The sequence below is a fragment of the Pristiophorus japonicus genome, chromosome 1, assembly GCF_044704955.1.
Source record: "Pristiophorus japonicus isolate sPriJap1 chromosome 1, sPriJap1.hap1, whole genome shotgun sequence".
NCBI lineage: Eukaryota > Metazoa > Chordata > Chondrichthyes > Pristiophoridae > Pristiophorus > Pristiophorus japonicus.
The window spans coordinates 505,479,350-505,503,966 of record NC_091977.1 but is presented as its reverse complement, the minus strand read 5'-3'; the positions used below and the strand labels follow the sequence as shown (position 1 = coordinate 505,503,966).

The following is a 24,617-nucleotide window of genomic DNA, read 5'->3' as shown; positions in this document are numbered from 1 at the left end:
AAAGGTACAGCAGTTATCATGGGCGACTTTAATCTATATATTGATTGGGCTAACCAAACTGGTAGCAATGCGGTGGAGGAGGATTTCCTGGAGTGTATTAGGGATGGTTTTCTGGACCAATATGTTGAGGAACCAACGAGAGAGCTGGCCATCCTAGACTGGGTGATGTGTAATGAGAAGGGACTAATTAGCAATTTTGTTGTGCGAGACCCCTTGGGGAAGAGTGACCATAATATGGTAGAATTCTTTATTAAGATGGAGAGTGACACAGTTAATTCGGAAACTAGGGTCCTGAACTTAATGAAAGGTAACTTCGATGGTATGTGGTGTGAATTGGCTAGAATAGACTGGCAAAGGAAACTTAAAGGGTTGACGGTGGATAAGCAATGGCAAACATTTAAAGATCACATGGATGAACTTCAGCAATTGTACATCCCTGTCTGGAGTAAAAATAAAACGGGAAAGGTGGCTCAACCGTGGCTAACAAGGGAAATTAAGGATAGTGTTAAAACCAAGGAAGAGGCATATAAATTGGCTAGAAAAAGCAACAAACCTGTGGACTGGGAGAAATTTAGAATTCAATAAAGGAGGACGACGGGTTTAATTAAGAGGGGGAAAATAGAGTACGAGAGGAAGCTTGCAGGGAACATTAGAACTGAATGCAAAAGCTTCTATAAATATGTGAAGAGAAAAAGATTAGTGAAGACAAATGTAGGTCCCTTGCAATTGGATTCAGGTGAATTTATAACGGGGAACAAAGAAACGGCATATAATTGAACAAATACTTTGGTTCTGTCTTCACGAAGGAAGACACAAATAACCTTTTGAATGTACTAGGGGACACTGGGTCTAGTGAGAAGGAGGAACTGATTGATATCCTTATAAAGCGGGAAATTCTGTTAGGGAAATTGATGGGATTGAAGGTCGATAAATCCCCGGGGCCTGATAGTCTGCCTCCCAGGGTACTTAAGGAAGTGGCCCTAGAAATAGTGGATGCATTGGTGATCATTTTCCAACAGTCTTATCGACTCTAGATCAGTTCCTATGGACTGGAGGGTAGCTAATGTAACACCACTTTTTGAAAAAGGAGTGAGAGAGAAAACGGGTAATTATAGACTGGTTAGCCTGACATCAGTAGTGGGGAAAATGTTGGAATCAATCATTAAGGATGAAATAGCAGCTCATTTGGAAAGCAGTGACAGGATCAGTCTAAGTCAGCATGGATTTATGAAAGGGAAATCATGCTTGACGAATCTTCTGGAATTTTTTGAGGGTGTAACTGGCAGAGTGGACAAGGAAGAACCAGTGGATGTGGTGTATTTGGACTTTCAAAAGGCTTTTGACAAGGTCCCACAAAAGAGATTAGTGTGCAAAATCAAAGCACATGGTATTGGGGGAAATGTACTGACTTGGATAGAGAACTGGTTGGCAGACAGGAAGCAGAGAGTCGGAATAAACGGGTCCTTTTTCAGAATGGCAGGCAATGACTAGTGGAGTGCCGCAGGGCTCAGTGCTGGGACCCCAGCTCTTACAATATACATTAACGATTTAGATGAAGGAATTGAGTGTAATATCTCCAAGTTTGCAGATGACACAAAACTGAATGGCCGTGTGAGCTGTGAGGAGGACGCTAAGAGGCTGCAGGGTGACTTGGACAGGTTAGATGAGTGGGCAAATGCATGGCAGATGCAGTATAATGTGGATAAATGTGAGGTTATCCTTTTTGGGGGCAAAAACACGAAGGCAGAATATTATCTGAATGGCAGCAGATTAGGAAAAGGGGAGGTGCAACGAGACCTGGGTATTATGGTTCAACAGTCATTGAAAGTTGGCGGTGAAGAAGGCAAATGGTATGTTGGCCTTCATAGCTGGGGAATTTGAGTATCGGAGCAGGGAAGTCTTACTGCAGTTGTACAGGGCCTTGGTGAGGCCTCACCTGGAATATTGTGTTCAGTTTTGGTCGCCTAATCCGAGGAAGGACGTTCTTGCTATTGAGGGAGTGCAGCGAAGGTAAACCAGATTGATTCCAGGGAAGGAATGGTGACAGATTAGGAAAAGGGCAGGTGCAAAGAGACCTGGGTGTCATGGTACATCAGTCATTGAAGGTTGGCATGCAGGTACAGCAGGCGGTTAAGAAAGCAAATGGCATGTTGGCCTTCATAGCGAGGGGATTTGAGTACAAGGGCAGGGAGGTGCTGCTACAATTGTACAGGGCCTTGGTGAGGCCACACCTGGAGTATTGTGTACAGTTTTGGTCTCCTAACCTGAGGAAGGACATTCTTGCTATTGAGGGAGTGCAGCGAAGGTTCACCAGACTGATTCCCGGGATGGCGGGACTGACCTATCAAGAAAGACTGGATCAACTGGGCTTGTATTCACTGGAGTTCAGAAGAATGAGAGGGGACCTCATAGAAACGTTTAAAATTCTGACGGGGTTAGACAGGTTAGATGCAGGAAGAATGTTCCCAATGTTGGGGAAGTCCAGAACCAGGGGACACAGTCTAAGGATAAGGGGGAAGCCATTTAGGACCGAGATGAGGAGGAATTTCTTCACCCAGAGAGTGGTGAACCTGTGGAATTCTCTACCACAGAAAGTTGTTGAGGCCAATTCACTAAATATATTCAAAAAGGAGTTAGATGAAGTCCTTACTACTAGGGGAATCAAGGGGTATGGTGAGAAAGCAGGAATGGGGTACTGAAGTTGCATGTTCAGCCATGAACTCATTGAATGGCGGTGCAGGCTAGAAGGGCCGAATGGCCTACTCCTGCACCTATTTTCTATGTTTCTATGTTTCTAAGGCTGGACTGACATATGAGGAGAGACTGGATCAACTGGGCCTTTATTCACTGGAGTTGAGAAGGATGAGATGGGATCTCATAGAAATGTATAAGATTCTGACGAGACTGGACAGGTTAGATGCGGGAAGAATGTTCCCGATGTTGGGGAAGTCCAGAACCAGGGGACATAGTCTTAGGATAAGGGGTAGGCCATTTAGGACTGAGATGAGGAGAAACTTCTTCACTCAGAGAATTGTTCACCTGTGGAATTCCCTGCTGCAGAAAGTTGTTGATGCCAGTTCATTGGTTATATTCAAGAGGGAGTTGGATATGGCCCTTACGGCTGAAGAGATCAAGGGATATGGAGAGAAAGCAGGTAAGGGGTACTGAGGGAATGATCAGCCATGATCTTATTGAAAGGCGGTGCAGGCTCGAAGGGCCGAATGGCCTACTCCTGCACCTATTTTCTTTGTTTCTATGTTTCAGGTCAAACTTGCTAACGGACTAACTTGCAGAAAGCATTTGGACCAAACCAAACTGCGATTCACAAACACCCATGAGCAACCCAAAGAGCACACCATCAACTTCGACCCTCCAACACACACACAAGTGGCAACCGACACCACGGTCGACCATGAAGCTGAATTCACCATCCCCAGCAGCCCGACAAGGCCAGCTGCCCAGCAGCCCAGCCAAGAACCAACCAACTCACACACACCTGCATTTTTACCGAGACGATTGACAAGGGAGCGAAAAGCCCCAGATCGTCTCACCCTGTAAATAAGTGTACTCTTGACTGTGAGAGGGAGTGATGTTATGTATGCCACCCTAGGCAACCTGTTTCATACCACCACCAGAGGACCTACCTGCCTGTTGGAGTCCCAAGGGATCCCAGCATCCCTTGGGGGCACTATATATCAGCAGGCCTCCCATGCTGTACAAACACTCGGGAGTTTGAATAAAGGAGTTAAGGTCACACTTACTCATGTCTGCAGTACTCAGTTACATTACCTTATTATGAGCTTAACAGGGAGTGTTTGTTATTTTTTTTGCTGTAGCTCTTTTTTTCCTTCAGTCCCTAGTCGACTAGTTAAAGCTTTGAGGCCCAAAGTACATAGGAAGATAGGAACAAGTGCTGGCCATGCAGTTCTTTGAGCCTGTTCCACCATTCAATTAGATTGTGGCTGATCTGTATCTCACCTCCATTTACTTGCCTTTGCTCTATGTTCCTTGTTTCTCTTACCTAAAGTAAATATATCATTCTGAGTTTTGAAAGTTTCAATTAACTGAGCATTCACAGACTTTTGGGAAGGGAGTTCCAGATTTACACCACGCTTTGTGTAAACATGTGCTTCCTGATTTTGCTCCTAAATAGCCTGGCTCTAACTTTATGATTATACCCCCTCTATTTCTTCACCAGAGGAAATAGTTTCTCTATTTACCATATCAAATCCCTTTATCATGTTGATCTTGATTAGAACATCTCTCAGCCTTTTAAACTCAAGGGAATACAAATCAAGTTTATGCAGCCTGTACCCATAATTTAAACCTTTCAGCCCTAGTATTCTGCTAAATCTGTGCTGAAACCCTTTAACAGCTGATATATATTTCCTGAGGTTCAGTGCCAAAAGCTAAACACAGTACTCCAGATGGGGTCTGATTGAGGCTGTGTACAACTAAAGCCTTTTGACAGCCTTGGCTCAGAGATAGCATGCTCCCTTCTCAGTCAGGTCCCACTCCAGAGGCTTGAGCACATAATCCAAGCTGACACTTCAGTGTAGTACTGAGGGACTACTGCAGAGTCGGAGGTGCCATCTTTTGATTGAGGCCCCGTCTGTCCTCTCAGGTTTAAAAGATCCTATGACTCTACTTAACATGGAGAAGGGGACTACACGCGGTGTTCAGACAGCATTGCTCCCTCAACCAATACCATTAAAACAAAACAGATTCTCTAATCATTAATCACCTTGCCGTTTGTGCACTCTTGCTGTGCGTAAATTGACTGCCATGTTTCCCTACATTACAACAGTGAATACACTTCAAAAGTACTTCATTGGCTGTAAAACTCTTTGGGATGTTCTGAGGTTGTGAAAGGGGGTATATAAATGCAAGTCTTCTCTTAAAATTAATTCCTTCATCTAAGTAATAAATATATATTGTGAAAGGCTGAGTTCCCAACACAGATCCCTGAGGAACACTTCTTGTTACATCCTGCTAATCAGAGAATGATCCCTTTAGTTTTACTCTGTCTCCTACCTCCTAACCAATTATTGACTCGTGTTACAAGGTTACCTCCAATTCCGTGTGCTCTCACTTTTGCTAATAATATCTTATGTGGAACCTTATCAAATGCCTTCTCAAAGTCCCTATATACATTCCCTATCCACCATGCTAATGAGTCCTGAGTGTGACTGAGATTGGGAACACAGTGGTGTATTTGGTATGCGTCCCACCAATCCCTGAGGTGACTGTACCGATGCTCTAACAAGTTACACTGGAATATCACTGTTACCACACCAGTAATTATTTTGGCACTCGGCTGCCCTTAAGTTTGAACATAATCCTTATCATGGTAAACCTCTTGGTATCATGAAATCATAGAATGATACAGCACAGAGGGAGGGCATACAGCCCATCGTGCCTGCGCACTGGCAGTTTGGTATAGCTATCCAACTAGTTCCTATCCGGACCGGGTGACATTTCTACTTTGAGGACTGTGAACCTTAAAGTACCTCCTCTTCTATTTTTATCCTGCCCTCTATCGCTACTACCTTCTCCTTTATGGCTACATTGGCATCATCCTCTTCTCTAGTGAAGACTGATGCCATGTACTCATTTAGCACCTCAGCCATGCCCTCTGCCTCAACAAGAAGATCTCCTTTTTGGTCCCTAATTTACCCATCCTTTCTTAGATTACCTTTTTACTATTTACATGTTTATTAAAGACTTTTGGGTTCCTTTTTATGTTAACCGTTAATCTATTCTCATACTCTCTCTTTGCCCCTCTTGTTCCCTTTTTTTAGATTTCTCTACTTTATATATTCATCTTCGCTCTCTACAGTATTACATACCTTACATTGTGAACAGATTTTCATTTAATATTCCAGAAACATAAACAACACCAAAATATCATAAAAGCACATACTTCTGAGCAGCTTGGGTTATCAGATGCTGGAATGGAACTTGCATGCATTTCAGTCATAATTTATGCAAATAAGAATCAGACGCATTTAATCTTAGCTGAGGGACCAGATTTATTTTCTTTTTTAATAATTAGATGCAGTTTTGCAGATATTAACGATGAAAATTGCAACTGTATATCTTCTCATTTGAATTGAAGTAAAATTATATTTTGCCATAAATGTACTGTGCAGAATAATCAGATAATTTTAAGGCAGATGTTACTTCAGTTACAATTGTAATGTTAAGAATCGAGTGGGCCTCCACTTTGAGTCTCCAGATGCAAACAATGTTAAATCTCACACCAAAATCATCTTTAGAAAATTGTTTGAAAACGTACCATTTATCTTCCTGTTCCATTTAGAAGGATGCTAGAGCAAATGATAGCAGCATTTCAAAGTGCAAATCAAGGATAGTCACATAGGTTACTTAACTTAAGAGAAGTAGCGGCAGGAATTGTGGATGCATTGATTGTAATTTAGCAAAATTCCCTGGATTCTTGGGAGGTCCCAGCAGATTGGAAAACTGCAAATGTAATGCCCATATTTAAAAAAGGAGGCAGACAAAAAGCAGGAAACTATAGACCAGTTAGCCTGACATTTGTGGTTGGGAAAATGTTGGAGTCCATTATTAAAGAAGCAGCAGCAGGACATTTGGAAAAGCAAAATTCGGTCAGGTAGAATCAGCATGGATTTATGAAGGGGAAGTCATGTTTGACAAATTTGCTGCAGTTCTTTGAGGATGTAACGAGCAGGGTAGATGAAGGGGAACCAGTGGATGTGGTGTATTTGGATTTCCAAAAGGCATTCAATAAGGTGTCATATAAGAGGATACCGCATAAAATAAAAGTTCACGGGGTTGGGGGTAATATATTAGCATGGATAGAGTATTGGCTAACTGACAGAAAACAGAGAGTCGGGATAAATGGGTCACTTTCCGGTTGGCATACAGTGACTAATGGGGTGCAGCAGGGATCGGTGCTGGGTCCTCAACTATTTACAATTTATATTAATGACTTGGATGAAGGGACCGAGTGTAATGTAGCCAAGTTTTCTGATGATACAAAGATGGATGGGAATGCAAATTGTGAGGAGTACACAAAAAATCTGCAAAGGGATATAGACAGGCTAAGTGAGTGGGCAAACATTTGACAGATGGAGTATAATGTGAGAAAGTGAGGTTATCCACTTTGGCAGCAATAATAGAAAAGCAAATTATAATTTAAATGGAGAAAAGTGCTGCAGTACAGAGGGACCTGGGGGTTCTTGTGCATGAAACACAAAAGATTAGTATGCAGGTACAGCAAGTAATCAGGAAGGCAAATGGAATGTTGGCCTTTATTGTAAGGGGGATAGAATATAAAAGCAGAGAAGTCCTGCTACAACTATACAAGGTATTGGTAAGGCCACATCTGGAGTACAGCGTGCAGTTTTGGTCTCCATATTTAAGGAAGGATATACTTGCATTGGAGGATATTCAGAGAAGGTTCACTCGGTGATTCTGGAGATGAGGGGGTTGACTTATGAAGCTAGGTTAGGCCGATACACATTGGAGTTCAGAAGAATGAGAGATGATCTTATTGAAACATATACGAAAATGAGGGGGCTTGACAAGGTGGATGCAGAGAGGATATTTCCACTCATAGGGGAAACTAAAACTAGGGGACAGTCTTAGAATAAGGGGCTGCCTATTTAAAAATGAGATGAGGATAAATTTCTTCTCTGAGGGTTGTAAATCTATGGAATTCTCTTCCCCAGAGAGTTGTGGAGGCTGGGTCATTGAAAATATTTAAGGCGGAGATAGTCAAATTTTTGAGCGATAAGGGAGTAAAGGGTTATGGGGAGCAGGCAGGGAAGTGGAGCTGAGTCCATGATCAGATCAGCCATGATCTTATTAAATGGCGGAGCAGGCTCGAGGGGCCAAATGGTCTACTCCTGCTTCTATTTCTTACATTCTTATGAGATGGCTCATGATCATCATAGGCAGTCCCTCGGAATTGAGGAAGACTTGCTTCCACTCTAAAAATGAATCCTTAGGTGGCTGAACAGTCAAATATGAGAACTACAGTCCCTGTCACAGGTGGGACAGATAGTCATTGAGGGAAAGGGTGGGTGGAACTGGTTTGCCGCACACTCATTCCGCTGTCTGCTCTTTATTTCTGCATGCTCTCGGCAATGAAATTCGAGGTGTTCAGCGTCCTCCCGGATGTACTTCCTCCACTTAGGGCGGTCTTTGGCCAGGAACTCACAGGTGTCAGTGGGGATGCTTTGAGGGTGTCCTTGTAATGTTTCCTCTGCCCACCTTTGGTTCGTTTTCCGTGAAGGAGTTCCGAGTAGAGCGCTTGCTTTGGGAGTGTGTTGTGTCTTGACATGCGAACAAAAAGAAGGCTATTCATGCATTGTCTAATTGATTTGGTTTGAGATAAAAACAGAAAATGGTAGAATTGCATAGGAGGCCCTTTTAAATTGAAAATAGAAATAGACACAGGTTAATGCTTCTGATGAAGAGCTTGTGCTATCTTGTGGAAAATACAACCACTCGGTCTCTTAGTTATTAGAACAACAACAATTTATATTTATATAGCTCCTTTAACATAGTAAAACATCCCAAGGCGCTTCACAGGAGTGCAATAAGACAACAATTTGACATCGAGCCACTTAAGAAATTAGGGCAGATTGATCAAAGAGGAAAGTTTTAAGGAGTGTCTTGAAGGAGGAAAGAGAGGTAGAGGGGTGGCGAGGTTTAGCGAGGAAGTTCCAGTGCTTAGGGCTTAAGCAACAGAAAGCACGACCAGCAATAGTTGACCGATTATAATCAGGGATGCTCAAGAGGGCAAAATTTGAGGAGTGCAGATATCTCGGTGGGGGCTGTGGGGCTGAAGGAGATTACAGAGATAAGGAGGGGCAAGGCCATGGAGGGATTTAAAAACAAGGATGAGAATTTTGAAATCGATGCGTTGCTTAACCGGGAGCCAATGTCGGTCAGCGAGCACAGGGGTGATGAGTGAGCGGGACTTGGTGCGAGTTAGAACACGGGCAGCTAAGATTTGGATGACCTCAAGTTTACGTAGGGTAGAATGTGGGAGGCCAGCCAGGAGTGCGTTGGAATAGTCAAATCTAGAGGTAACAAAGGCATGGATGAGGGTTTCAGCAGCAGATGACCTGAGGCAGGGGCAGAGACAGGCAATGTTACGGAGGTGGAAATAGTGTTATGCACCTTGTAACCAGCATTCTACCACCACCAGAAGGCATTGCATATAAGCAGGCCTCCCATGCTGTGCCAGCACTCTGGAGTTAGAATAAAGAGACTAAGGTCACACTTACTCAAGTCTACTGTACTCAGTCACATTGCTTTATTTAAGACATAACGACGAGTAATAGATAACGAACCATCACACGAAAATGCAGAGAACTGTTGGTATCCTGGAGAAATTCTCAGAAGGTGATGATTGGGAAGCATTCCGGAGCGACTCGACCAATACTTCGTGGCCAATGAGCTGGAAGGGAAAGAGAACGCTGCCAAACGAAGAGCGATCCTCCTCACCGTCTGCAGGGCAACAACCTATGGCCTCATGAAGAATCTTCTTGCTCCGGTGAAACCAACAACCAAATCGTATGAAGAACTGTATACGCTGTCTGGGAGCACCTAAATCTGAAGGAGAGCGTTCTGATGGCAACGTATCGATTTTATACATGTCAGCGGTCTGAAGGCCAGGAAGTGACGAGCTACGTCGTCGAACTAAGGCGCCTTGCAGGACATTGCGAATTTGTTGGACTCCTGGAACAAATGCTAAGAGACCTTTTTGTGCTTGGCATTGGCCATGAGGTTATCCTTCGCAAACTATTGACTGTTGAACCTGAGCAAAGCCATAACGATAGCCCAGGCATTTATGTCCACTAACGATAACACCAAACAAATTTCACAGCATAAAGATGCATCGGCAAGTACTGTACACAAAGTAACGTTGTTTTCAGGCAGGAATGCAAATGGCAGAACGTACACACCTGCAGCTGCATGACCTCAGATGACTCAGAGTCCGTCATCAAGTGTGAATGCGAGGCAATTAACACCTTGTTGGCGCTGCGGAGGTGATCATCGAGCCCATCAATGCTGCTTCAAACACTATGCATGCAAAGGCTGTGGAACAATGGGACACCTCCAGCGAATGTACAGACGAGCTGCAAACCCTGCAAACCACCATGTTGCAGAGGAAGATTGATCCATGGCGGATCAAACTGAACTAGAGACTCGAACCGAGGAGGCAGAAGTGTACGGGGTACACACCTTCACCACGAAATGTCCACCGAACATGTTAAAAGTTGAATTGAACGGAATTCCAGTATCCATGGAATTGGAGACGGGTGCGAGTCAGTCTATCATGAGCAAAAAGGTCTTCGAGAGGCTGTGGTGCAACAAGGCACAAAGTCCCAAGCTGGGCCCTATTCATACCAAGCTGAGAACTTACACTAAAGAGCTGATCCCAGTAATTGGCAGTGCAGCAGCAAAATTCTCCTATGATGGAGTGGTGCACGAACTACCACTATGGATTGTATCAGGAGATGGCCCCACACTGTTCGGCAGAAGCTAGCTGGGAAAAATCCGCTTGAACTGGGACGACATCCGAGCGCTTTTGTCCATCGACGACGCCTCATGTGCCCAGGTTTTGAGCAAGTTCCCGTCATTGTTTGAGCCAGGCATCGGAAATTTCTTTGGGGCGAAGGTGCAGATCCACTTGGTTCCTGGTACACGACCCATCCACCACAAGGCACGTGCGGTGTCATATATGATGTGAGAGAAAGTGGAGATTGAGCTGGGTAGGCTGCAACGAGAGGGAGCTGCAGTCGTTCCTGGGACTGCTCAATTATTTTGGTAATTTCCTACCTGGGTTCAGCACCTTGCTAGAGCCTCTACATGTGATGCTGTGCAAGGGAGATGACTGGGTATGGGGGAAATCACAAGAGACTGCTTTTGAGAAAGCCAGAAATCGGTGTTATGTTCCAACAAACTGCTTGTTCTGCATGACCCATGTAAAGGTTTAGCGCTAGCTTGCGATGCGTCTTCGTACGGGGTCGGGTGTGTATTACAACAGCAAATGAATCAGGAACATTGTGACCATTCGCTTATGCGTCCAGGAGTTTGTCCAAGGCTGAAATGGCCTACAACATGATTGACAAAGAAGCTCTGGCATGCGTTTACGTAGTAAAAAAAAATGCACCAGTATCTGTTTGGGCTTAAGTTCGAGTTAGAAACTGACCATAAGCTGCTCATATCGCTATTCTCAGAGAGCAAAGGTATTAATACCAATGCCTCTGCTCGCATCCAAAGATGGGTGCTCACGCTGTCTGCGTATAACTATGAAATTCGCCACAGGCCAGGCACAGAGCTGCGCTGATGCTCTCAGTCGGCTACCATTGCCCACCACCGGGGTGGAAATGGCACAGCCTGCAGACTTGCTCTTGGCGATAGATGCATTTGAAAACTAAAAGTCACCCGTTACAGCCCGCCAGATCAGGACCTGGGCCAGCCAGGATCCTTTACTGTCCCTTGTAAAAAAAACTGTCCTCCATGGGAGCTGATCCAGCGTCCCAGCGGAGATGCATGAAGAGATCAAGCCGTTCCAGCGGCGCAAAGACGATATGTCCAGACAGGCGGACTGTCTTTTGTGGGGTAATCGCATGGTTTTGCCTAAGAAAGGCAGGGAAAAGTTCATATGTGACCTACACAGTACCCACCCAGGCATAGTAATGATGAAAGCTATAGCCAGATCCCATGTGTGGTGGCCCGACAGCGACTCAGATTTGGAGTCTTGCATGCGCCAATGCAACACTTGCTCTCAACTGAGCAATGCACCCAGGGAGATACCACTAAGTTTGTGGCCATGGCCCTCCAAACCATGGTCCATGACCACTGGCCCATTTCATGGCAAAATGTTTTTGGTTGTTGTGGATGCTTATTCAAAATGGATTGAGTGTGTAATAATGTCTGTAAGCACATCCACTGCCACCATCGAAAGTCTACAAGCCTGTTTGCCACGCACAGCCTGCCTGATGTCTTTGTCAGTGACAATGGGCTGTGCTTCACCAGTGCTGAATTCAAGGAATTCATGACCCACAATGGGATCAAACACATCACATCTGCCAGTTCAAGCCCACACCCAACAGTCAGGCAATCCAAACCATCAAATAAAGCTTGAAACGCGTGTTGGAAGGCTCCCAGCAGACCCGCCTGTCCAGAGTCCTGCTCAACTACCGCACCAGACCCCACTCGCTCACTGGGGTTCCCCCAGCTGAGCTGCTCATGAAAAGGGCGCTCAAAACAAGGCTCTCTCTTGTCCACCTTGATCTCCATGATCACGTCGAGGGCAGGCGGCATCAACAAAGCATGTACCATGATCACGCAAACTTGTCACGCGATATTGAAGTCAATGACCCTGTATTTGTACTCAACTATGGACATGGTCCCAAATGGCTTGCTGGCACCGTCATAGCCAAAGAAGGGAGTAGGGTGTTTCTGGTCAAACTTGCTAATGGACTAACTTGCAGAAAGCATTTGGACCAAACCAAACTGCAATTCACAAACAGCCACGAGCAACCCGAAGAGGACACCACCAATTTCGACCCTCCAACACACACACACAAGTGGCAACCGACATCACGGTTGACCACGAAGCTGAACCCATCATCCCCAGCAGTACAGCAAGGCCAGATGTGCTGCAGCTCGGCGAAGGCCCAACCAACTCACCAGCACCTGTGTTTGTACCGAGACGATCGACTAGGTCCAGATCGTCTCACCCTGTAAATAAGTGTACTATTGGCTTTGGGAGGGAGTGATGTTATATATGCAACACCTTGTAACAAGCATTCTACCGCCACCAGAGGGCACATCTGTTGGAGTCCCAAGGGATCCCAGCATCCCTTGGGAGCATTGCATATAAGCAGGCCTCACATGCTGTGCCAGCACTCTGGAGTCAGAATAAAGAGACTTACTCAATCTACAGTACTCAGTCACATTGCTTTATTTGAGACATAACTAATAGGTGGTCTTAATTATGCTGCGGATATGTGGTCGGAAGCATATTTTAGGGTCAAATATGACACCAATATCGGTTCAACCTCAGAGATGCTAGGGAATGGAGTCTGTTGCGGGTCCAAAGACAATGGGCTCAATTTTCTCCAATGCCGTTTTTTGGCATTTTGCCAGAGTTACACATGTTTTTCTTGGCCCCAACTACTCCAAAAAAAGGACCAAGTTTTCAACTTCTATTTTTTGAATTTGGCGCCGCGCAGCCTATCCTGTAGCTTCGGGGGGTGAAAAAATGATGCACCACCACCTTCTGTGCACATGCAAAAAGAAGGACGTTTTTGACGGGATTGCTATGGGCGTGCGTGCCCAGTACAGTCTGCGTTCAGCCATTTTTAAAGAGCCAGTTGTGTGAGAACTTTAAATCTCATTGGAAAAATCGGAGCTGCAATACAAGATGCAGCATGGCTCAAGGACCAAGAATTTCTTACAGGATGAAGTGGAGGCACTAGTTACTGTAATTGAGGCCAGATGGTACGAGCTGGACACTAGCAGAGGTCACATAAATGTTTCACCAAAAGAAATGAAGAAGTGCTGGAGCCAACTTGCAGAAGATTACTGTGCAATGGTGACCACCCCAAGTTCTGGAGGCCAGTGCAAGTGGTGGTGGCAGGACCTTGGTCAAGTAGTTAGTGTAAGTAATAATTTCATTTATTCAATTCAATTGCAATTGTAAATGTGTCCAGCTGTATATGTCCCACCCAGCAGAAAGACACACTCCCTAAAAAGTTATGTTTTCATCTTTGCAGAGAAAGGTGGCACACAACAAACAGGAAAGAACACGAACAGGAGGAGGCCCGGCAAATCTGCACCCATTGACCCCCTTGGAAGAGAGGGTTGCTGCTTTGATGGGTCCTGCCTGGAGAAAAGCAACCACCACTGCACAAGCTGGACCCACACTCGAGGGAGAGGGTAAGTCCTGCAAATTCCACAGTCTGGCTTTGCTAAATGTTAAGTACTGTGCGGGCTAGCCACGCTTCGGTTCATGGGGATGTCTCCATCAGCTACGCTTTGGTTGATGCAATGTGCTATCATTCATCATGGTCCTTCAAATCAGCCTGCTGTCTGTGTTGTGTAAGCCTACTCATGCCACCCACTCTGACCCCTCCTCTGCTGCTAACCATGTGTCTGTTCTGTTATATTTTGCAGAATTGAGGCCAACCCTGAAGATGCAGAAGAATATTCAGATGCGGACGAGCCTGAAGAGGAGAACATCTTCCAATCCCATCTTCCAGACCAAGAGCATGGGAGTGAGGGGGAGGGGGAGGTGATGGATGAAGCCCCCACTTTTGTCTTCACTCTGGAGGAGGTGCAGATGCCACCCATTGAGGTGCCAGGGTTGAGTGGTATGAGTGTTGTTGCGACATTCCATGGTTTCACACAGTCTGAGCCTGGGGATTCCAGTGGGGTGCAGCGAGGCACAACCAGGGCTCCGCCGTCCGAGGCTGCGGGTCCCAGTGGGATACAGCGAGCCACACCCAGGGTGAGGAGGGGAAGGAGAGCACGCCAGCGTTCTACTGAGGTGCAGGATCTAACAGATGTGGTTCAGATGATGGCAATGAATGCGGACAGCATTGACCTTACACGATCACTCCTGGACACCATCAGTGGCGTGGATGATGAGGTATCGAGACTGTCGGGAGAAGTAACAACACTCTCACAAGAAATAGGAATACTGTCCGGGAACATGAGGGAGGGAATGTCTCAGGCAGCGGATACAATGTTGGTGCACATGAGGGAGGGAATGACGCAGGTAGTTGATGCGCTGTCAGTGAACATGAGGGAGGCAATGTTGCAGGTAGTTGAAACATTGATGGTGAACATATGGGAGGCAATGTTGCAGGTCGTTGAGACACTGTCAGGGCGCATGAGGGAGGGAATGTCTCAGGCAGCGGATACAATGTCGGTGAACATGAGAGAGGGAATGTTGCAGGTAGTTGAGACACTGTCAGGGTACATGAGGGAGGGAATGTCAGAGTTAGCTGCTGCAATAAGGGAACATGCCCAGACCCTGCGCCCATTGACAGAATCATGTGCCACTCCCACTCCAATCCCCAGACCAGCCTCTGGAGAGGCCCAAGCCGGGCCCTCCACATTACCGCCTGACCCCCCCCCCCCCCCCCCCCCCACTCCCCCATTTAGAAGTGCGCATTACCCGAGATGTTTGAAAGAATAAGCTTGGTACCAACTTGAGAAACGCTGCGCCACCGCCTGCGGGCAGGGGTGGAGTCAACAAGACCAAGCGCAGCGGGTCTTAGAATAAGGTGGAGGAGAGATGGGTGCAGTCTTTCTTTGCTGCTGCTGTTGTTATTATTGTTACTGTTGTAACTGTTCTCAAATTAAAAGTTTTTTGTAAGTTATGTAAATTTACAAGTTTAAAAGTTTGTAAGTGATCTTAGAGTTTGTAAGTGATTAAGTTTGTAAGTGATCTTAACTGAAAACTTTAAAGTTTGATGGAAGAATATTTTTATTAAAGTTAAGTTTGATGACATCACCCAGTCGTCCACCTCGAAGCCGTTGCACACTTGGAGTGGCTCACACTGGAAGCTGCAGCTCTTATCCTCCCGACCTGTGGTGGTGTTCTCTCACAGGTCGGGGTGGCCCACGACAAATACTATATAATACGTGAATCTCCCATGGTGCAGTTCAGGGTCTGCAGCATGGCTGTGATGTTTAGCTGCAAACCTAGCCAGCCCCTTTAAAGGCCACTACTCTTTATAGGCAAATCCAAGAATTTGTAGCTATTTGCAAACTGTCGACATCAATCAGAGGACCGTTGTAGCTGATTTAAAATTTTAACATGACTGACTTTTTTTAAGATGGTTTCCATTGTAACAGAGTGTGTGATGTCTGAAATGTGATGGATGCATACTCGGCACAAGCTTTTATTTTTATACTCGTCAATGTACTGTGACATTGCACTCGGGGAGGATTAGATCAAGTGTAGTCTCCAAATGAAGCAGGGTTCCAGAGTGGGAAATAGTTGGACCAGGGTACACAGAAGTAATCAGTATCCATTTCAAAGTCATACATTCTGTCCTAATTTTTGTATTTCCAATATGTCCACATTTATTATATAAGCTTGCCACGCTGTAATCAAAGAACTCTGACAATGCTGGCAGAGCACTACCTCCACTGAAGGTGCAGGGAGTGGGTCGAGGTTGGGAGTGTGTGGGGAGAGACAGTATACATGGGCAGTATTCTTTTATAACTGCAGATACAAATTCGTAATGAAAAGAATTGATGGTAAGTGTGCATAGATATATGGTTCTTATTATGTTAGTTATAGATATCGGGCTGGATTTTTGGCTTTTGAGGTTTCGGGGCGGTAATGGCGGCGGTGGGCGTACTGATACCGCCTGGAAAAAGTTTGCGCCCAAGTCTGCAAAATTCAGCAAAAAATGAGATTCCATGATCGGGGGGGCGCAAAATCAGGCTTTACACAAGGAAGTTTTTACGCCCCAGCCCTAAATCACGGTGTTAAAAATGATTTGTTAATTTAAGGAACGTCATTGCTGCTCAGTGCCCTGCAACATAATGTTATATATTGTACGGTTTTATTTTGGTGGGGAGAGTTTTTGTTATTTTTTGCTGTAAAATTTATGATTCATCTTTCACCATTGGTGCCTTGTGTATCATTCCAACGTTCACCGGAGATGTGCCTTTATGGGCGTACATAACGTGTCCTGTATTAGCTCCATTCCCTCAGTTTCCTCCATTTAGGAGAACCGGTCCATTACAAGCTGGCGACGTACGACTCTTGGTCCGGCAGAATCTCCACGCTGCCTCCCCCGTGGATGGGGTGGCTATCCAATGGAGGCCTCGCCAGGCTCCTCTTCGTCATCCTCCTCCTCCTGAGGTGGGCATGCAATCCCCACTCTCAATGCCTGGCCCCTCATGATGGCCAAGTTGTGCAACATGCAGCACAGTACAATGAATTGGAAACATGTTGAGGGAGTATTGAAGGCTGCCTCCAGAGCGTTCCAGGCATTGGTCTGCCTGTAAGAGATGGCATATCTCTGTCAGCACTTCCTTTCGGAAGTGCAGCCTTCTCTCACACTGCTCCTCAGAGAGCTGGCGGGATGAGCATTGGTGACTGTAAACCCGTGAGTTGACAAGCCCTCCTCCCCGGATATCTTCGGCCTCTCCTCATCCGTAGGCCAACATGGCCAAGAGCCCTTCTAGCTTGACGCCACCTCACAATAGCATGGAGGATGATATGCTGGCGAACTAGTAATGCCTCCATTAAATTTTCTCACTGAAGTTGTCATCATCATAGACAGTCCCTCGAAATCGAGGAAGACTTGCTTCCACTCTAAAAGTGCGTTCTCAGGTGACTGTACAGTCCAATACAGGAATTACAGAGTCACAGGTGGGACAGACAGTGGTTGAAGGAAAGGGTGGGTGGGGAGTCTGGTTTGCCGCCACTCGTTCCGTTGCCTGCGCTTGTTTTCTGCCTGTTCTCGGCGACGAGACTCGAGATGCTCAGCATCCTCCCGGATGCTCTTCCTCCACTTAAGGCAGTCTTTAGCCAGGGATTCCCAGGAAGTTGTAAGGCCTCTGTAATGGCAGATGAAAGTGCCTTTTGTAAGTCGGAGCTTCAGGCAGAGTGATGTGCGCAACCGTTGCAGTCAGTGTGACCCGCGATGTAAGAGCGTCATCCCTCCATTTAAATACATTGCCAATACTGCCTGCTGCACCCTGGGAACACCAGATGTTTGCTGGGGCGTTGTATGAGCCATTGGGGCTGAATTTTGTATCCGGGGCTGTAGTACGATGATTGACGTTATGATTTGAGTGAAACTAGAGGGCGGGCAGTAAGTTTTTGCACTGCCACAAACCATGAGCCAAATTTGCCAGCTGGGCAGTAAAAGCTGGATGTCCAGCATTACGCCGAGAAATACCATTTACCGCCCCTCCGGAGCGCAAACTGAAGCGCAACTGAGCCGAGAATCCAGCCCATAGATTTACAGTGCATTGATCAGACAATTAGACAGTCAACTCTTCTGTTACCAGATTGTTACTTTTTTATTTTTATACAGCACGGGCAGGTATCTAACTTTGTGTCTGCCTGATGCGACTCTGAAACTGGCCACAGGAAGAGGCAGTTTTCTGTCTGATTTTCCCTCTCTGTTCATGAAGAAATGATTTATCTGTCCAATGCTTCCTAATGGTTGCATGGATGTGACTGGGATTCAGCCAGTGGGAGACTGCAAAGTGTGCAGTGGTGTGTACCTCCACTCTGCTGGGCGGTATTGTTACCTTTATTTAAATTTTAAAAGCCGCCCATGAGGCTTATTGGGCAAATGCACAAAACAGTTTGGTACCAAGTTCTACTGGGCAAGAAGGTCCTAGTTTTGATCTCCGTTCAGTGTTGAATAAGTTGATCTCAGCTGGGATAGCAGTTGGAGTGCTACGGTTGACCACAGTACCCGGAACAAGGAGGAGAAAAAGTCAGCCAGGGTTCCTGCACCTGATTCAGCTGTTGCTGGAAGATGCACTTGCGTAGATATTGGAAGGAAAGGGATCAAGCTTTCTTATGATGCATTTCACGGTTGAATATCTCGATGAACCTAACCGGGCTTATGCATGAAGAATGTAACGTTGAACAAAGTATTGGAAGGCTGCTGGCATGAGAAGAAGGGATAACACTGAAAAAGATGGAATTTAGTCAGTTTGGTATCTTCTGCAACAAGAGCCTTCTGTGAACAAGCCTGTTTGAAAGCCCTCCATTGTGACAAGAACTTATCTTTAGAGGAACTTTGTCTTTCTAGTCAAGTATCACATCAGAGACTTTGCAACGTTTTATTCACGGGACAAGTTATGATATTAAGTACTATAATATTGCCCCAGATGAGTCAGTAGTTTAAGTTGTTAGGGTAAAATAAATTTGCATTGCACCTTGATTTAAAACATGATAGTGATAATTAATTGCATGAAACTGTTCATTGATTGTGCTGACTTCTAACAGTTTCCTTGTTCTGGCTTTCTCATAGAACATGGACAAAATGATCCTGCCTTCGGTCACTCTAATCGTTGGTTGTGGAGTTTCCTCATTGACTCTCCTGCTGTTAATCATTATTTATGTATCTGTCTGGAGGTAATGATATACAGTTTTGTTTTTTTAATTTAACTGAATTGCAACTTATATTCAAAGGGTTATATATTTGGCTGATATGCAGTCACAAGACCTGAAATAATTACCAGCTGTTGATCCAGTGGAGAATAGTCTTCAAGAAGTGGCCTACTTGATGCAGCATATTTGTTGATGACCTTGACTAAAGAGGTCATTATAAATAATTTGAATCCATTAACGCTATATAAATGTCTCCAGGATATTTTCCAAATCACATTTTTTAAATTAGTTTTTTTATTGTCTTTAATTTGTTTTCAACTCTTCTCCCAGCCCCCATCAAAAAGTCTCACTTCTGTCTTGGTGGTTTTGATGGCATGTTGTTCCATAGACGGTAAGATAAACGAGCAACTTGCTCTGATCCCCCAACCAGTACCATTCTTGAGTTGATCACTTTGGTCATCTTCATATATCCAGAGATGTTCACCATCTCATTTTTCCTCCTCCTTCATAAGGAAATCCGGTGTCCATTTGACGCATTGTCTTTGAGACCAAAAGACTAATTTTCTACTCTACTTCAAAATGTTGCTGGTTTTATTTTTATATTTATTCCCCTTCGGTGATTATTAAAATGAGCAGGCAATGGAAACATGATGCTGCATCACATTGGCTCACTGTCCTTTCATTCTAGGAATATGGTTGAAATTCATTCCAGCCGAATAGGATCCGGGTCTTCTCTTTTTGCTGGCAGCAAGGGTACTGTGTTAAATTAATTTGGCCAATCTAAGCCCAGTTGCTACTAGATGTGAACTTCTTGCATAAAACAAAATTGACAATCTCACTCAGAAAGGCCTCAAGGTTGGTAGTGCCAGAAATAGGAGATGCTCTTTTTTTTTGATTGAAATTAGAAAGTACATTGTTGGGACAGTGTAAAGCGAGCTTTATTCTGCATCTTACTTATGCTGTATCTAACCTGAATTTGCTCAATATCGATATTAAGTGCCCAAAATGGAAAAGTTCTTCATTTCTAACACGGATATTTTTCTTCTTTAGGAGTAGAAAATGTCACACAAACAAAACAGTAAAACAGAGTGAGCAACCTGAGTTAAACACAGTCAAACTTCATTATAATACATTTTATTGATAGACATCTTCTTGTTCTTGGTCTGTTGAGGTAGCACAGGCTCGAAGGGCCGAATGGCCTCCTGTGTTGTAACCATTTTACAAAATTTGTTATTAATTGTAAAGTTTTCTAAATTTTTAATTGTTTTGTATTGATTAACTAGGAAAGATTTTTTTGTATATTATCCATATTGATTATAACATAATTAATAGCTACGTCCTGACCTACTAGGCTGCAATATTTAGAAAAGCTGAAAGACCAATAGAGATAAGAAAGTGACCCCAGGGCCCAGGAAGATTATAACCACACTGTTATGTTGCGATCCAACAGCTACTGCTTGATGTGTTAGTGGAAGACTTACAGAACAAAACATAACGTGCTGGTCACATTAATATTAAAAAAAGAAAAACAGTGGCATTGCAATTACAGGTTGAGTGTCCGAAATCGGGAGTTCCGGAATTTGGAATGTTACGGAATCCGGACACCGGGCCGATCCATGGTGGGGTAATCCAGAATCCGGAAAATGTTCCAAAATCCGGACCCGCCGCTCCCGCTCCGCTGCCGGACCTCCTGCTCGGCTGTCCGACCTCCTGCCGCTCGGCCCTCTTACCTCGGCACCCCCCTTACCTCACCCGTACTTTACCTCACCCCGCCCCCCCTTACCTCGACCCACTTATCTCGCCTCCCCCCCACCTTCCCTCGACCCACTTATCTCGCCCCCCCCACCATGGCCCAGGCGTTTCCGGATCTGGAATGTCGGAAAGATGTTACGAAATCAGAGGAACAAAGATTATGAAGGGGGGGGAGGGTACAGAGATGAGCGAGACATCATCATCATCATAGGCAGTCCCTCGGAATCGAGGAAGACTTGCTTCCATTCCTGAAGTGAGTTCTTTGGTGGCTGAACAGTCCAATACGAGAGCCACAGACACTGTCACAGGTGAGACAGAGAGTCGTTGAGGGAAGCGGTGGGTGGGACTGGTTTGCCGCACGCTCTTTCCGCTGCCTGCACTTGATTTCTACATGCTCTCGACGTTGAGACTCAAATTGCTCAACGCCCTCCCGGATGCACTTCCTCCACTGAGGGCGGTCTTTGGCCAGGGTCTCCCAGGTGTCAGTGGTGATGTTGCACTTTATCAGGGAGGCTTTGAGGGTGTCCTTGTAACGTTTCTGCTGCCCACCTTTGGCTTGTTTGCCGTGAAGAAGCTCCGCATAGAGCAATTGCTTAGGGAACCTCGTGTATGGCATACAAACTATGTGGCCTGCCCAGTGAAGCTGATCGAGTGTGGTCAGTGCTTCATTGCTAGGGATGTTAGCCCGGACGAGGACACTGATGTTGATGCGCCTGTCCTCCCAGGGGATTTGTAAGATTTTACAGAGACATCGTTGGTGATATATCTCCAGCGACTTAAGGTGTCTTCTGTACATCGTCCATGCCTCTGAGCCATACAGGAGGGTGGGTATTACTATAGCCTGTAGACCATGAGCTTGGTGGTAGATTTGAGGGCCTGGTCTTCGAACACTCTCTTCCTCAGGCGGCCGAAGGCTGTACTGGCGCATTGGAGGCGATGTTGAATCTCTGCATCAATGTCTGCTTTTGTTGATAAGAGGCTCCCGATGTATGGGAAATGGTCCACGTTATTCAGGGCTGCGCGTGGATCTTGATGACTGGGGTCAGTGCTGTGCGGCGAGGACAGGCTGGTGGAAGACCTTTGTCTTACGGATGTTTAGCGTAAGGCCCATGCTTTCGTATGCCTCAGTAAATACGTTGACTATATCCTGGAGTTCAGCCTCAGAATATGCGCAGATGTAGGCGTCGTCCGCGTATTGTAGCTCAACGACACAGGTTGGGGTGATCTTGGACCTGGCCTGGAGGCGGCGTAGGTTAAACAGCTTCCCACTGTTTCTGTAGTTTAGTTCCACTCCAGTGGGGAACTTGTTGACTGCAAGATGGAGCATGACAGCGAGGAAGATTGAGAAGAGGGTTGGGGCGATGACTCAGCCCTGTTTCTCCCCGGTCCAGATGTGGATTGGGTCTGTAATGGATCCATTGGTAAGGATCACGGCATGCATGTTGTCGTGGAGCAGGCGAAGGATGTTGACAAACTTTTGGAGGCATCCGAAACAAAGGAGGATGTTCCATAGACCCTCGCGGTTGACAGTGTCAAAGGCCTTTGTAAGGTCGAAAAAGGCCATGTATAAGGGTTGACATTTCTCCCTGCATTTTTCCTGCAACTGTCGCACTGCAAAGATCATGTCCGCTGTGCCCCGTAGGGGACGAAATCCGCACTGTGACTCCGGGAGGAGCTCCTCGGCCACAGGGAGAAGACGGTTGAGGAGAACTCTAGCGACAACGTTCCCAGTGACTGATAGCAGGAAGATTCCTCTGTAATTGCTGCAGTCGGACTTGTCCCCTTTTTTAAAGATGGTCACGATCACTGCATCTCTGAAATCTCCTGGCATGCTCTCCTCCCTCCAGATGAGAGAGATGAGGTCATGTATCCGCGCCAATAGCACCTCTCCGCCCTATGTTAGCGTCTCAGCAGTGATTCCATCTGCTCCTGTAGCCTTATTGTTCTTGAGTTGTTTTATGGCTTTTTCTACCTCGTGCAACGTTGGGGTTTCACTGAGGTGGTGGCGGGTCACGTGCTGCGGGATGGAGTCGAGAACACTCGAGTCAAAGGCAGAGTCTCAATTGAGGAGATCTTGGAAGTGCTCCTTCCAGCGGGCCCTGACAGCCTCGGTGTCCTTGATGAGTGTTTCCCCGTTCTTGGCCAGCAGTGGGTGGGGCCTTGGGAGTTTGGACCATAGGTGGCCTGGGAGGGAGAATGCAGTTCTTTTTGGCCTAAGTTTAAAAAATACAACTTTCCCCAATCAATTTGCATCAGCGTAACTCAGTTAGTTACGATTTTTTTAGGTTTTTTTTTCAGTCAAAGGGGGAGTAACCTGCCACTCGCGGCAATTCTGGCCAGTTAGGAAAATTTGAACAGCTCAGAGTTACTACAGTTCTTCTTAGGCCAGCTTCTGTGGCTTCTGTAGAAAAAGCTTCTGGTGAGTTAAGGAAATCGACGCAGGTATGTAAATCAGACGGGGAAACTTGGAAGATTTTTTGGGAGGCGTACTTGGGCCCCAAATACTCTTCAAACACACCATTGGTGAAAATTGAGCCCTTGAGGAAAGGGTGGAAAGGAAGTAGGGAACTACAAAAATATCTTAATTCGAAAATTGATACCGTATTAGTTATTTTTACTTAGACAAACGCAAAATCGTTTTTATTTGAAATTTGTTACAATACTAATTTTTTTACTCAGACTAACGCCAACAGCAATTAAAATTACCTTTAAAGCAATCCTTGAATGATTTCTGGTAATGTCATTTGACTACTAATAGTCTGCCCAATAAAAATCTAAAATAGAAGTTTTCCCTTTAATTTCAAAGCAAAATTTCTGCTACCCCTCCAGGGCCTCTATTTTCATTGGCGACATGCTGAGCAGGTCTTGGATGTGTGTGAGTCCATCCAACTGGTGGAGCCTGTCGGCAGGTCTTTGGACATTGATTGGTTGATTGTCTTGCCTGTCACTCCAGCCCATCTAATTTGAAGCGTGAGCAGCTGGTTGAATATTTGTAATTGAAAAGAAAATGGCCCTGTGGAGGAATAAGTGTACCATGTACGCTTCACTGAGGAGGTGAGGAGCAGGAGGAACACCCCCCTCCGCCACAAATCAAAACAGAGCAGCCTTTTTAAGTTTCCAATACATCTCTGACACAGCAATTGCATATTTTGATAGATTGACGTCGTGTTGGTCTCAACAAGGCAGGGAAAGCTCAACAGGTGGTACAGTGGTTAATCAAGTGAGGTCAGGGGTGGGAGCCTCCAACACAGATTGATATTGATTTTAATACTCACACAAAGGTCACAGTTACATTGATCCGGGCAGGAGACACAGGAGTGAGATTATGAGTATTAAGGATTAGACTAGAAAGGTAGAAAGTTGATTTGGAAACAGAAAATAAAACTGGCTGCAGGAACAGTGAAAGTCTGCTGAACCAATATATATCCTTTAGCTCCTAAATTGGAGCGATGGCTTCAGTTACCTATTTTGGGGAAGAGGAGCCAAAATGAGACAGATTATTGATCTAATTATATTGTGGGAAGTGCTACAAAACGGTCCTGGCTGTGAGTGACCTATATCACAGGCAACCTGCAGTACAACCCTATTGCACTATTAAATAGCTGTATGTTGTAGATGAATGTTCAAGAATGTATTTTTATATGGAAGTTATATGAAACACATGACTATTGTTAAATTATACCTGTTTGTGATAATTGAAATAAATAAAAATACAAAGTATTGTAGGGTCACACAGTAGTGTCAGGTGCTC

General features: G+C 45.3%; 1 protein-coding gene across 1 annotated transcript in view; it reads left to right on the top strand.

Annotated features, from left to right (window-relative positions):
- The window catches only part of adgrb1a (adhesion G protein-coupled receptor B1a), a 691,398-nt gene that overhangs the window by 510,180 nt on the left and 156,601 nt on the right, over positions 1–24,617 (top strand). Inside the window, exon 19 of the mRNA XM_070888471.1 lies at positions 19,035–19,138. Within this exon, the coding sequence (XP_070744572.1) occupies positions 19,035–19,138 (104 nt within the window). The remainder of the gene's footprint in view (positions 1–19,034; positions 19,139–24,617) is intronic.